The sequence below is a fragment of the Charadrius vociferus genome, unplaced genomic scaffold, assembly GCF_000708025.1.
Source record: "Charadrius vociferus isolate BGI_N301 unplaced genomic scaffold, ASM70802v2 scaffold163, whole genome shotgun sequence".
Classification (NCBI taxonomy): domain Eukaryota; kingdom Metazoa; phylum Chordata; class Aves; order Charadriiformes; family Charadriidae; genus Charadrius; species Charadrius vociferus.
The window spans coordinates 6,619,643-6,634,840 of NW_009648332.1; the positions used below are offsets into that span (position 1 = coordinate 6,619,643).

The window sequence follows — 15,198 nt, forward strand, 5'->3', positions numbered from 1 at the left end:
CAGCTACCATCAAAAGACGTGACATTCATCAGACAGGTAATGAGTCCAAAAATTTACATGAGAACCATTTTGTAAAACCTGCTGCTGAGATTTGTAAAAATAAATAAATACAAAAGGCAAAGTTGTTGTGGTCTTCTACCAATGTTATTTGCTGAATATTAACACAAGCAGATAAAGATTTTATTGCAGACTACAGAACTGGCTGCCTTCCAGCACACACAAATCTTAAAATGACCAAAAAAGTTTAAGCACCTTGCCTCACATATAGTTCTCACACCATCCGAGGATGACACACAGGAAATGCTGATGAACTGCAGCTTTAATAACCAGGGCAGGACCTAGAGCGGTATGTTACATACTCTGCCCGCTCTAAAAATAATAAATAAATAGAGGCCTTAGCAATAGCCATTTTTCTGCCAGAAGGTGGAAGTGAACTTGCAGCGAAAGAGAAGGATAATTTAAGTCAGTACCACCGTGCTGCCTGCGAGCAGCTCCCTCCACCTGCCATTACAGATGGGAGAGGGACAAACGTCCCAGCAGTGACAAGCCGCTCCACTGGAAGCCAGCGAGCAACCTGGCTACCTTACAGCTGCAGAAAGTAAATTTTAAAATAGCCTGAACTTCAATCATACAACTGTAAGAAGCTATATCTCTTTCGTACCGAATTATAAAGATGACGTTTTGCTTCTCTAATAAGCTTTTCACTTTAAAATGTAATCTAATGGTAAGGTAATCAACCTCATGACGGGTATGCTATAACAGATGTACTGTGCACACCTTCTCTGTAATTTTCAGATTTTAAAAAATGGATTTAAACTAATACAAAAAAAAAAAATGTAAGGAACATACGTTATACCTTTTTTCCCTCTGATTTTGAAAGAAAAAGAATTTAGAATAAAAGGAGGATTTTCAAACCTCGACTCCTAAAACTGGTGACTTCAGTCCAAGTCTGGGTGACTAGAAAAGTGGAGTCACTTTCCCACGAAGTTAACGAACTGTGGCTTTCTATACCAAGATCCCAGGTCATTTTGGAAAACGTTATTTCATACAGTTTGAAAACTGAATTAGCACCCTTCAAATCCATTGAGCGTTCCTGAACCAGAAGTGATTTCATGGCAGGGTTCAGATACGCTTCCATCTCAAACGTTGATATCTCCTAAGTATTACTTTTCCTCTAAATTTTCTAGGATATGAAATTGCCTGCAATCTCATCTGGATGCTGTTTCAGATAGTAAGTGTACCTGCCTGGATGAGTGTTCATTAGGAGGCAGGTTTGCCTGATGGACAGTCAACTGTGCTAAATCACACCCACCAACTTTTATATTACATACAGAAGAATAACTCCTGAGGCTAGTGCCATACAGGACTCGGTTTTAGAGTGGTTTCGGAACAGAAACATTTTAGAAAGCCTCTCTGCATGCTTGCTGTTCCTGTGATTCATAAGAGAGGCTCAGAAGGGGCAGTAAGAGGAGCTTGTTGGAGACAAAAGAGGCCAGGGAGAGGCACCAGCATTTCTTAGTAACTTATCAGCGTATGTGCCTGAACAAACAGATTGATAGATTCTGTTCAAATACTAAACAAATATCACAGCCTGTTTTCAAATTCACATCTCATATATGATATTTCTTAAGAAAATATTTGTGACTCTACTCTAAATTTCATCTACTTTTGTCTCTTGAATAAATTATTTTTCCCAGGGAAGACTCCTAAATATAGCACCGGTAGAGAACTCAAATTACAAGCAATTTATCTTCCTGTGCTCTACTGGCTATTCTTGGAGGTCACAAAGGATATCCTTTTAATTAATAGTTTTAAATCCCATATGCAACATCTGAACAAAAAATGGAAATATTTCACACTTACTGCTGAAGAAAGATGGCATACCACTGATTAGTTACTTTAGTTTCTAGAAGACAGTTGCATACTTCTAATAAAAGATAAGCTTGTAAAGCCTGAGACAGCATCAAAATCACTACAAGCAATTTTTCATTTTTTAAATAGACAGAGGAGAAAAGCAAATCAGAAGAAAATGTAAATGTTTCTATTGTGAACATTTCTGCATTTGTTTTCTGAGCAATGATCACATCAACATCCTGTTGCAATCTGCCAAGCAAGGACACTTCTTCCTTATTCTGAGGAGCATCTTTCTCTATTGCTTTAGTTAAAGGCTTGTACCCCTAATTTAGAATTTGGTAAATCCAACATATATCAACTCTAAGAACAATGTACAGAGCACAACATAACTAAGCGGAGAATCTCTACGAGGGAAAATGTCTTGTTGAAACCAAATTTTACAAAGCTATCACTATCATAATCATAATCATGATCATAATCCTTTGAAGTGAAAGGGAATTGCCCTATGCATATTTTTGGCCCTGTATTTCATCTGATATGCTGAAGCAAATGGAAAATGGTTTTAATATACTACTTTTAAGATTTTGTTAACAATTTAATTTGAAAATCATGAGCCATTTTAATAAAACAATGTAATTAAAATAAATTCCCAGCCTTCTATGACTGGGCTTTATAGCATCCCAAGCAAATATGACAAAGTTTTATGAAAACATAGAAGGGCTAAGGATTTCCTGGGCATCCCTGAACAATAAGTTTGGTCGTCTTTTTCCTTTCAACAGGCTGGATGTCACCTCTCAAGATGCCATGCTCTCCAAACAGAAGCAGATGGCTCCTTCTAGCTGAACTACTATCAATTTGCTGTTCTTTCTCAGCATTTCCTCAGTTTCAATCTCCAGAAAGTATTTACAGAACATACTGCCATGTAGGAGGAGGAAAGTCTGATCATAATGAAAACAACAGTTACTTGTCTTACATGCAACAGTGACGTGCTTCCAGACAGGCTCCACTGTGTGTGATGTGCCACAAATGCTCAAGCTGTTTCCTGCTACTGACTGGTGCCGATTAGGGCCATACCTGAGGCCCAACCATCTTCTCTGGCATTTTGAAATATGGAAAAAAATGTAGTCACACATCACCTACCTCCCTCAGTAACAAAAACATCAAGGGAACATGCTGTTCAAGCAAGCTGTTGAATCTGCATGCGTGACCCTTTCTGAAAAATCTGTAGTTACTGTAAGCTGAACAATCATTCTTTCTTTTTCTACAGAAAGAACATGTCTACACACTTCACCTCGATGACTAACAAGCAGTTGCCCATTTGCTCTGAAATGAGCATTTCCCAGTTGCTGCCATGGTAAAACTGGCAGAATTGTGGGGGGAAAAAAAAAAAAAAAAGAAAAGAAAAGAATGCTAAACATCTCATCTTGCTCTAAGCAGCAGATAGAGAGACCACAGGATGGCACACTGCACGGCCGAGGGGCTGCCGGAGGCATACAGAAACAAGCAGGATGTTTCTTCTCATGAGAACTGCAGTTAAATCACTGGTACAAATTAACCATGCTAGGAGACTCAAAACAAGATATTTACTTAAATGTATTTATTTAATTTTATTTTACTTTGTTCCCCATCTCAGGTTCTTTTGCAGGACGTCAGAGGACTGAATTCCCCAGAAAGAGTGGAGGGTAGATGTGGTAGCGAACTAGAAAGTGCAGAACAGGTGAGGACATAAAACATTTCTTTTGATACTACAGGGACCCTCTTACAAGTTAGAAAAGGTGAAAAACTATAGTCAGATTAAGTTTCAAAGAGCATATTTTGATGTACAGTATCAACACGCTCAAACTCACTACAATGAATACTGACATTTTTCCTAATGATTCCCAGATAAAGCAGTCCTAGGGAGTTACCTGTGTGTCCATGAAGAGGGGAATGTGGTCGCGGGAGAGTTGGAGATGTGCTGGATGTTACAATCAAACTCTTTCTGTTGCTCGTCCGACAGCTGAAAGAAAGAAAGATAAACATTAAGGCATGGTCAGATGAACAACAGCAGCTGAAGGCAGGTCCTGCAGAATGCCTTTCAGCTAAGGAAGAATCTCTCAGTGTTCAGGTTGGTGTTTCCTCATGGTCTCCATCTCGGTAGTGACCCTGCAAAGAAGTAAACATATGGGGCCGAAAGGTACTTTGTCAGCAACAAGTGTTTTAATACACTGGAATCAATATAAAAACTCTATCTCATGCTGCACAGGCTACTACAGAGAGCTGACAACACATTCCTGATCCACAAAGTATGTGCAACTCATGCTTTACAAATCACACAAAGAGCAGAAAACTCTACAACACCCCAGAGTGCTTCAGATATTCTTACCAATATCCAACCTAGCAAATAAATCTGTTACAATTATTGGCTATTACTATAAGAAACCAGAGCATATTCCTTAGGGCAGAGTCAAAATCACAAAGCAAAGTGTTAGCAGTTAGTCATTCAGCAGATGAGCAGGATTACTAACAAAACTTAAAACCTGCGATTCAAGAATCTTTGCAAACATGTGCGGCAATACCGATGGAAAACTCTGCTAAGCGAGCTTCAGACAAGCCCTCTGCCCAATCAGCTCCACTCACTGCCATGACTTTGTTCCAGCAAAGAAAGAGACACCTCTGTATGAGGCAGTTCAGGTTTATTTTTTTCCCCACTGGAGTTTCAGAACCCAGCCAAATGGAGAGAACAGTGTATTGTTGCATTTGCTTCCCAGCCTGTGATTCCTAGCAGCAAACATTTAGCTCTAAAGATGATTATTCTATGATAAAAGTAATTGTACTGGGCAAGGGAAACATTTTTAGGTCATGGGGGCTGTGAACAGGAGCAACAAGATACTGAAATCTCTTTCTGATCACCACTTTTCCTGTCGTTTCAACAGAATTAACAGTCCAAGTTCCCAGCAAAATCTCACAACCCACCAAGTATTAAAGATACATACATTTATTGATTGTAATTCTAACTTGCTTGCTAGATGGCAGAAAAATTTCTGCTTACTTCAGCAGTTCTCAAACTGGGTAACTAAAATCATATGGGTCTTGACAGGAGGTGGGAGAACAGACAGGAGTGGGGAAGGCTGAGCAGAGGCTGAACAAGGAGCTCACTGGTCCAGCTCCAGAGCTGCAAGGTGAAGCTCAAAGTTGGGCTACCGCGAGTACATGCAGAGCATCTTTGCTCCCAGAGCTCCGAACACTGACGTCTGCCTCAGTCCTTCCCGCACCGGCTGATCTTCTGGAGCTGCCCAACAATAAACACGCTCAGACTGCCAAGAGCTGCAATCTAATGCAAAAGTATTTTGCTGCCACAGGACACAGTGCATCTGACTGTTATTATTTGTAAGCTTTTTTTATTGCTGTTCTATAGGAAACTAGAGAACTCGATGCAGGAAAAAAAATACAACTGCACTGCCAACTATAATAAACAGTAATAAAGTTGAAGCACCATTAACTGCTATTCAGGCTCTTTAGTGTACTTAAAGCATTCCTCAAAATTATCCAACTGATTCCATACAATCTCCATTTACATTCATGTATTATTCAGGAACAGTCCATCCAAAAACTGATTGCCATTGTGTGCATCATATGGAAAAACTAACAGCCTGACTTTAAGAAGCTTAAAATCTCAGTTCATGGATTTTTTTTAATATATTTTCAGTCACTCTATTCCAGTAATGGTTGGAAAAAAGCGAATACTCAATTCCAACATTAATACCAGATAAACATTATGTTTATATTACTTGAAAATCTTTCTCACAACACAGAAGTCCTGAGTATTCTAATATAATATATATTACTATGTAAGAAATAAAAAAATCCTGGCTATTTTAATACAAATTACAATGTAAGAATTTAAGATCTTGCTCAATATAAAACACTAGTACAATGAGAAAACAGAGCTCCATCCTCTATGGTCATATCCCTTTGCTAAAAAGAGTTCCTAAAATACGCTTTACCACAGTGATGTCTGGAGCTGGCTATGGAAACTTGGTATATTTAAATCGCAGCATAATGAGGAACATGAACTGTCCCAAACTCAGAGCTTTTTAACTGCTTGCCTGCATTTGCCAAATTGAACCGAGGTTTACAAACCCATTTTCTCTGCTGTAGTTGCAAAGATAAGGAACCAAAAGAGAAAGGGTTAAGTGCAAGCACAGCTGAGACCCATTAAAAAAGGTCAGGTTTACACAAACGTACCCAGAGGAGGGAATGGCTTGGAGTGAAAGCCTAGCCCCAAGTTAGGAATAAAGAATTAGTCTCTTTACACCCCCAGCATTGGATAACTTTCAATTTCCCTGGCTCTCTAACCTGGGAAGGGGGAACATCACTTCAGCCCATTTAGCCTTTTCTATGAACCATGTGTGTTGGCAATAAGGCAAAGCTTAAACACAGAGGCTAAAACCAGAATTTCTGATTCCTTGAATCTGTGTTATGTGATGAGAAAAAATACACAAACATATAAAATCATACTCTCTACTGGTTGAAGAGAGCTCTCTGAATATATACACAAAACTTTTAATAGATCTTGGAATCCCAGAGAAACTGCAGAACTAGAGTAAGACCCGCTAGTCACAAAAATACAAAAAAAGGGGGGAAGGCAGGAGGTAACATGAAGACTTCAATTGGGTGACCTCCCCCCAAGAAGTCACTACGACAGCATTTGAGCACCTCCTAAAGAAAAGCTAAATACGAAAGAAGCAAAGGTGGCTTTAACCAGGGCTTTGTGCCAAAGAAATTCAAACCAGTCAATTTAACTGTTGGCAGAAACAGTTCGAATGAAGAAAAAATTATTTCCTGGAAGACGCGCTTCAGACAGACAGACGGTACTGGGCTCAATACTGAGCTACAAGGCCAATGATAACGAGGAGATCATATTCTTAATCCTTTAATTTGCATTAATTATTGTTTATTACTGTTCATGAATTCTCCAAACAATACTATATGTTTCCTTGCCCTAAAAATAATTCAATCTACATAAGAAAACAGGGGTAGAAGGAGAAAGTAGGAAGACAAAAGGCTACCTATATGTCTCTGAGTATTTTAACTAGAAAAAAAAAAGTTCTTAACCAGTCCAGAGAGATTCCATGCATTATTATTTGTTTATAAGCCAAAGTTTTGCTATTTTCATTAAATGCAAGGCGAGCCTGACCCTGACCCTCCTTTCCTCTCACAATTTGTTATGGGTCTCGTTAACCTTTTTCTTCTCAGATCCCACTTCATAATTTTAGAGAACAAACCCTCGCCCCCCCAGGTATTCCAGTTTAGGCAATACACGATCTTAACAGCGTTGCAGGGTTGAGCTCCAGCCAGCGGAGCGCTTTGGAGGGCTGTCACCATGAAAACAGCCCTGCTGCCACCCGCTGCCCTCCCGTGCCACCCAAGCCTAGAAATCTGTGAGGGCACGAGAGCAGCTTGATTTAATTCTGAACACACACAGCGAAATGGATAGTGTATATCGAAATATTTGAAACAATGCCTTTACCATCACTACGGAAATTGTGCTTTTACTATTTCTAGAGTTAACTTCTCTCTGCCTGCAGTAAAAATAACATTTGTTACGTGTACTGAAGCATTCCCAGCGCATTCTTGAAACTGAACACTGCAGGACATTGGACGTGGGTCTGGTAACTGGACACTGGTTTTGGACCTACTGAAATGTGCTCTGGAGCCAGCGCCCTCGGCCAGCGTTATTTATGAGGACATTTGGTAGCGTACCTGCGAGCAGCACGCGGCCCCAGGCGCTCCTCAACTACACCCCAACAATCCTTCTCCCACGCACCAACAGACAAGTTGATGCCAAGCCTCTAAAATGAGCACCATTGCTACACCTTGTTTCGACTGTATTTTCAACCTGAAAAGAGAAATCAATGTTTCAGTTTCAGCATAAATCAATATTTGATTCTTTATTTTAGCCGTTTACTCAGGGGACATCTCTAACTCACCGAGCAAAACTAATTAATGTCCATGAGGCATTCACGTAATGAAAGCGAGGGCCACCGAAAAACAATTTAAAAATAAATGACCAACACCACTATCAAGTAATTTCATAGCATTGGTGGTTATTAGAAACGAACAATGATAAGGAAGTTTAACAAAATCTATCTAAATTTATAGGCCTTGAAAAATTTCTCATAGTTGAAGCTGCTGAATATGCAAGTAAACAAGATTAGCATCGACCGCACGCATCTTCCCATAGACTTTGATAGAAATCAACTTGAAGCAAAAAGATGTACAGAAAAAGTAAAGCTTAAATCACATTTTGTTTAGCAATCATTAGTGCATTTTATTTATGTGAGTGATTTTTATTGACAAAGTTTGAGTTTTGTAAACCACCTCAGGGTGGATAAACTCTTGCATTAACTAATTCCTTTCAAAACAACATTTCATCCAACATCAGACTTGTCCCGGATTTGGCATTTAATTAAGTAAGCCCAAATCCCTACAAAATGGGATCCAAAATTCAGAGCAATCATACCTACAAAAGCTATCTGTGGTTACATATTTTCCTAAAATGTACTATCACCTAACCAAATTTAACTGGATTCTCCTCTGATGTTACAGGAGTTTGGTTTCAGTTGATTTGCTTTACAAAGACTTCTTTATGAGAAACAGACATTTTGGAAATGAAAATAAGTATTTAAAATTTTTATTCACAATGGCAGAAAATTTACAAAATCCAAAATCTGCATGTCAATGAATGTGCCAGCTGTGCAGCAATGTTAACTAGATGTGGAAGTTATTGTCTTAATTATAGTAATTCAAAGATGGAAGCAATTTTGTAAGCTTTAGCACTACCAACAACAGGGATAATTAGTTCTCTAAAATAGATAAGAATAAGTAAGCATCTGGTTCAACTGATTTTTTTTTTTTTCATGTTCAAGAATAGTTTAAAAGTTATTCATCCTAGAATAACTGGGCGGGGGGGGGAAGTGTTATTATTCATGGTGTAGGTTTGGTGCTTTGCAAATTCCTACAATAAACACCACTTCTTTGCTCTTAAGGAAACACAGTTACGCTCACTTAAGACTTGAGGGATGAAAGCATGAGTCCAACAAGCAACTCTTTAGGGACAGACAGATTCTCCATCACAACAGACACAGAACTATCATCTTCCTAGTGTCACCCAGCCCATCTCCAGACCGTCTTTCTCTGCCATCCAGCCAGGTAGAACTCTCAACTGCTCCAACATCTTCATCTCTAATCTTCACAAATGCAGCCTTAGTCCATTTACAGCAACCCAAAGCGCTACTACAAAATTCATTTTTCTAGTTAAAAGCTTATCCTTATTACTCCTACCTTTGGATGTTACTAGTGCAACTTTTGACAACCTAACCCTGCATCACACAGTTTTCATGGGTTTTTTTTTATAGAAGGAGATCCCTAAAAACACCGATCTGCTGTCTTCTTGTAGATCTCTCCTGCTACAGATTTTTAGAGTTTTGCTTTTAAACCACCCTTCATGATTTTTTTTTAGTGTTCCTTGAAATTAATAAAAAGCCTTTAGGTACAACTCCCTCATAAGGTCAAACCCCAACGGCTGTGACCTTGAGGCTGGGTTGCAGTATTCCTGTTTCCCCCATCTCATCAAAGAATTTCAAATAGGATTGAACTCCGGAACCTAAAGGAATTTAGCCTTAAAGAAAAATAACAACAAAAACCAATGGCAGGAGTGCAGGATCCTTTTCCATGAGAAGGTTGCATGGCCTAGTTACTACAACCATGCTGACTACAACTACAGAAACAGATGCAGGTTGTTCAACAAGCCAGGTTCTTCTTGAATTTGCATTGCCCGTTGTTTTCAAGCTCGTAAGAGGAAATAAACTGGACAAATAAGTATTTTTTTTATATTTGGCCACCTTGCTCCAAATTTTCCTGTAGGTGACCGTTGTACCAGGCTGCTGCAGACTCCACTCCCCGTTCAAGGCTGTTCCACATGGGATGAAAAGCTTTATCCTCCTCCCTCCTTTTTTTTAGCACCTAGTTCATATTAATGCAGATATGTGCAATGGATGAGCTGCTTCAGAGGAAGAAATTTTGCAGTCGTCTATGAGGCACAAGAAAGTCTTCTTGGAAAGTGGTTACCACTTTTGTCACAAAACCAAAGAAAAGTCCTGCCATCCTGCCCGTATGGTTGCAGCCTTTGCCTTTTGTATTCAAGACGTGTTCCCGTGCCTCACGTTGGTACCAGTAAATTAGCGTCAGTGTGCATATGACTGTGGAAAGATGTGAATTCTGTGAGACAAGGAGCACGGAGATAAAAGATGTAGTCAACTTGTGAAGTGTGGGCTGCGCTTCTGTACAGATATGCAAAGACAGCATGCGGAAAAAACAAGAAGAATGTCTTTTTTCATAATGCCACACATTTCAGCATGCTAACAAACACATTAACTGAAATGAACAAGGTATGGAGCAATGCAAGACTTACAGAGCATGTGGTAAGTTGGCTGTAGACTGGTTCTTTTGTTTTAACAAAAATTAACATCTTAGTATTTAGGAATTAACTTATTGCATGAAAAGAACATTTTCCTTTCATCTAAAAGAAGCTACATGTTTGATATAGCCCTTTATTTCTTCATTTAGAGCTCAAATACAAGAAGCAGCATCACCTCAAGTTAAGAAATTACAAACAAAAAGGCTAAAATTATCATAATTTATGTCTAATGTGCCTAATGTTTGAGGCTGGTGCACACCTGCTTACACCACACTAGTATAGTCCAGACCTTTTGCATTATTAACAACATAGGAACAACTCTGCAAAGCCAAACAAAATGAAACGTCACAACAAATTACACTGACTGGTACAGCCATTCTCAACAAAATCAAGCCACTTGATTCTGAAATATTCCTCCCTTGCAAATACATTCCAAAGCTATCTTCGTTCTAATACGAAAAGAAAATAAGAAAAAAAATATCTGATTATGGAAGAGACACCCCAGAATAAATATAGACAATATTTAATGGAAGAAAATATACACCAACCTTCTCAAGCATTACTATTACACTTCAGTTGTGTTATGCATCATACTGCCATGAAGTTACATCACAAAGTGTGAAAGGATGATTTAATGAAAACTAAGCATAACCGCATGCTTTCCTTTCTCATTTCCTCCAACTCTATTATTAAATGGTTCATGTAGCATAACTGCTTTTTAAATAAGTCTCTACTAGGCAATTCTCACAGAAGATGGTTTATCACTTTTTTTTTCTCAAAAAAAATCAAGCAAACAAATTCAAGAATGAAATGACAAAGTGATTTTATATTGTTTCAAATCTTTTTACCATGTAGCTTACAATGATATACAGGTGTGGAATATAACAAACCCATTCTAAACACACTCCCCAAAGATGCATCGAGAAAATTAAGCATATGAGCTGAAAATGGAAAGAAACCGTTTTCCAAGATTCAAAGGGAGGAAGTTTAATATAAATCTTGCATAAAATAATATGAAAAGTCATTTAGTTGCTATGTAGCACATAACGTGAACAGTTCTCTCATTTTGTTTGAGCACTTTCTTAGTTTAAGTATCAAAAAATGTTACAAATTAACTCTTTATCAGCTAATTGCAGTTTCAAACCTCAGTGTAAGGATAAATCACATAACTAATCTAAAAGCTATTCTAAGAATACATTATTTTGGAAATAATCTCCAAATCAGGCTGTCAGTAGAGTTGCCTTTTCCGCACAGAGCACAGATTTTCACATGGTCATACAGTAGAGCAATAACCAGGGTAGGAACATTATGAATGTAAATGGGACTAAGATGTTCGCAATTAAATTATATGTCAAAAATATGTATACAGAATACTGAAGGTTAGACAAACAAAACCGATATACACAGGTGATAAAAACTATATTTTTACTGTGTCAAATACTCAAATCATATATCAAATACTCGAAAGGTAATATTTTCCCTGAAAAAAACCCATCATCCAGGGTTTATTTTCTAGTGATGATTCACAGCCAAAAACTTTTCAATAGCCTATGCAGAAGTTCATAAAAGATGATGTGCCACTGACACCTTCATAACTACATAGATTTTCACAACTCGATAGAGTTGAAAAGCTATTCCTCTAGTTCACACAAATTATCAGGTTTGACCCAATTATTGCCAGACAGGGCAAATGCCAGCACAGACACTACCCTAAGGAAACCCTAGTACAGACAGAGCATGGGAAATTAAAAGAAAAACATTTGTGTGTGTGTGTCTCTCTCTCCCCCTGAATGCTGCTCTCCCTCCAAAAAAGGGAATGTAAAAATACTTGTGGTGCAGCAGACCACGAGCTGAAGAGGCTTAGTCCATCGGCGGAAGGCAATTCTCCCCGGCCGTCAGCCAGCAGCACCGCTGGTTTGCACCAAGGACGCCCCACTGCTGGAGCTGACTATTCCCAAATTGTAGTTTGGAAGAAGCGGAGAGGCCTTGTGCTCTCCTCAGCTCCACCGGAAAGGTTTTGCCCTGTTGGTGAGACTCATCTTTCCAACTATGGAGATTAACAATAACAACCCTACTGAAGAGTTTTGGGTTTTGTACCAGCTTGGCAGAATTTTACGCTTATGGTATGCTTTCATACTAGCTGGAACTCCACTCCTACTTTGGCTTTTGGGCAAGCTCTTAGGCCAACGAGTGCTTCCATCCCTGGTGCTGCTGCTACTTAGCAGACGAGCCTTACTTAGTTCCATCCTCAGCTCTCCAAGGGACAAGATAGACAACACCAACTTACCTAAGAACCATCCAGAATATTTAACTTGCAAGCCCTTTCCAATCCATTAGAGTACAGAAAAGCCTGAACAGAACACGGTACCGCATCTGGACAAACATGCCAGAAGAGTGGACACCAGGGAGACAGGAAATCCAGTCCCTAAGTCCTCATCTACAACCAATTCAGATAGCTTTGGGTAAAATCACCATCCCTCAATTTTTCAGTTTTACATGGCTTTTGACAGAAAAGCTTCCTAGATATTTTGGATTTATCTCAGAAGCTAAAGGGACCAAAATATCTTTAAAAAAAATCTAGCAAGGTAAGCTGCAACATATATTATCATGCTTTGCACCGCTGGTACATCGACCCTCTCATCCCTCCTATGTTTCTGACCGATACGTCACTCCAACCATCATCACCTGCTATGAGAACCAAGTTCTTTTATCGTACTGGGACTGCAGCTCTCCCTTTTTGAATTTTGCAGAGTTTCAATATAAAAGATAAAAAATTTATTGAATAGGTAAACAATTCACAAGTTCATCCCCTATAGCAAAGCATAGTATATACTGATGTAGATCCAGCAAATCAAAGTCTCAGTCTCAATCTGCCTACCTTACAATGATACTTTAAATTTATACTTGTGCTTCTAAACTAAAAGGTGAGAGTGTGCTTTGTATTTTCATTATACAAGACCCTCCCCTTTCTAAAGCAATAAGGTTTCCCAACTCCTAGTAGCTTCTTACAAAACAAAACAAGAAAAAAAACCCCAAAACCCAAATCAGCATCAACTTAGCAACTTTTCTTAATAATGACAAGTTACTTCTAAAGACAGTCCAATGAAGAAAGGTTCATTTTTTCAAGAGGGGCAAAACCATTTTCCTGTGAAAGTATTAAAACATGTATATATGCGCACACAGACAAATATTCAGTCTCCAAAGGGCTTCAAACAGAAGCACTGAAAACAATTTGCCTCCCATTACGTTTGCACACACAAAGATGGGAGAAAAAGCCTCAAAAATATCTCTAAAAAAAATAAGCAACGCCTGAGGTTGCTAAGGTAGGCTGACAATAGTCTAATGGACATACTAGGAAAACATCCACGCTCAACAAAACTGTAATGTGAGCAAGTAAGCTACAAAACTTTTGACATTTGTTCATGACTAAGGTGTCTTAGAAAAGGAGGTACCGTGCTTTGCCCCTCTGGACTCAAGAGGGGGTGGGCAGAGCTGCTCTCCACCAAAGCAGGGTAAAGGTGAGATGCGCGTGCCGGCGTGGTGCTTTAACCCAAAACAGACATCCAAAGAGAATACATATCGCTCAGTTTGTTCCCTTCAGCTTTGCGAAAAGAAACGCTGCTTGGGACCCTTCCAATCAATACACTCATTGAATAGGAGAGGGGGTAAAAAGGATACCTAGATAAGAGTTGGCTCTAAATGTCAAAGAAGTTGACGGACAGGAGCTGGAGTTCTGTGGACACAGAAAATGCTAAGTGTAGGAAGTAAAACTAGTATAAATTCATGTAGAGAGATACACTACACCGTTGCAAATTCAGTTATTTGGTCTTTACTCATTGAGGGAGGCAGGTCTGTCCACAAACCACTGTCTCAGGTAAAAACAACAGACTTAAAAGACATGAAAAAAAGACTTACAAAAATAGATTAGCTAACTATGCTGCAGTGTATAGCAGATCAAATAAGCACCTTACTTTAAAATAGTAAGAAAATACACCCATTGAAGGCATTTCAAGTTAATGGAGCAATGAAACCCCAAAAGGCAGGAGAAGAGGGGGAGGCCCAGGGTGCAGATCCCACCCTGGCACAAAGCGCAGCCCCCAGATCTCCAGCCAGGGTGAGCTGCTCAAACAATCAAGCCTGATTACATGGTAAAACTCATTCTTTTGTGTAAAGCTTACTTGCTACCCGAGCCAAATGTTCATTATCCAATTGCTATCAATTTTTCATACAAGGATGGTCGTTCCAGTTTAATAGCTCTACAAACTCATACTACAAATAGATAAACTCGCAGAGTTTTGAAATTTCAGGAGCTGGAAGCTGAAACAATCATTCACGAAACTAAGCAGAAGAAAAACACAAACATTAAAAGCCACAAGCTGAGAGTTAAAGCTTGCTGCAGCACATGCCAAAGGGTAAAGCAGTTCTGCCATCGCCTAAGAAAGCATCCTTGTTTTAAAAGCTATTGTACTTAAGAAGGCTGAAGATTAAAATCAAAATCAATTCCACTTACAGCAAGATGGTGGAGAGCAGTAAATACAAATACATGAATGTATCAAAAATAAATGGATGGTAGCAGTGGTGACAAAAAGGAATGATGAAAGAAATCAGGAAAAAACTAAATCCCAGTAAAATTACAGAGCCATAATTTACACAGCTATTAAAAAACCCCAGATATTTAATAAATGTACCTCTTCTACAATTGGATCAGAAAGCAAATGAAGAAACAACTAAAAGCTTTTTGAATGCTTTAGGTACTTATTCACAATTAAAAGAACGAGAAACAGGTAAGTATTATTTTTACAAATGACGTGTAATGAACTTTAGCACAAACTCACAAGCACAGGGAAACATGGCCCAAATTTTCTCTGAGACAAAGTAGGGAA

The 15,198-nt window shown here is 38.8% G+C and overlaps 1 protein-coding gene across 1 annotated transcript in view; it reads right to left on the minus strand.

The window, feature by feature from the left end:
• Positions 1–15,198, minus strand: part of MAST2 (microtubule associated serine/threonine kinase 2) — a 102,864-nt gene that overhangs the window by 62,764 nt on the left and 24,902 nt on the right. Inside the window, exon 3 of the mRNA XM_009884653.1 lies at positions 3,762–3,853. Within this exon, the coding sequence (XP_009882955.1) occupies positions 3,762–3,853 (92 nt within the window). The remainder of the gene's footprint in view (positions 1–3,761; positions 3,854–15,198) is intronic.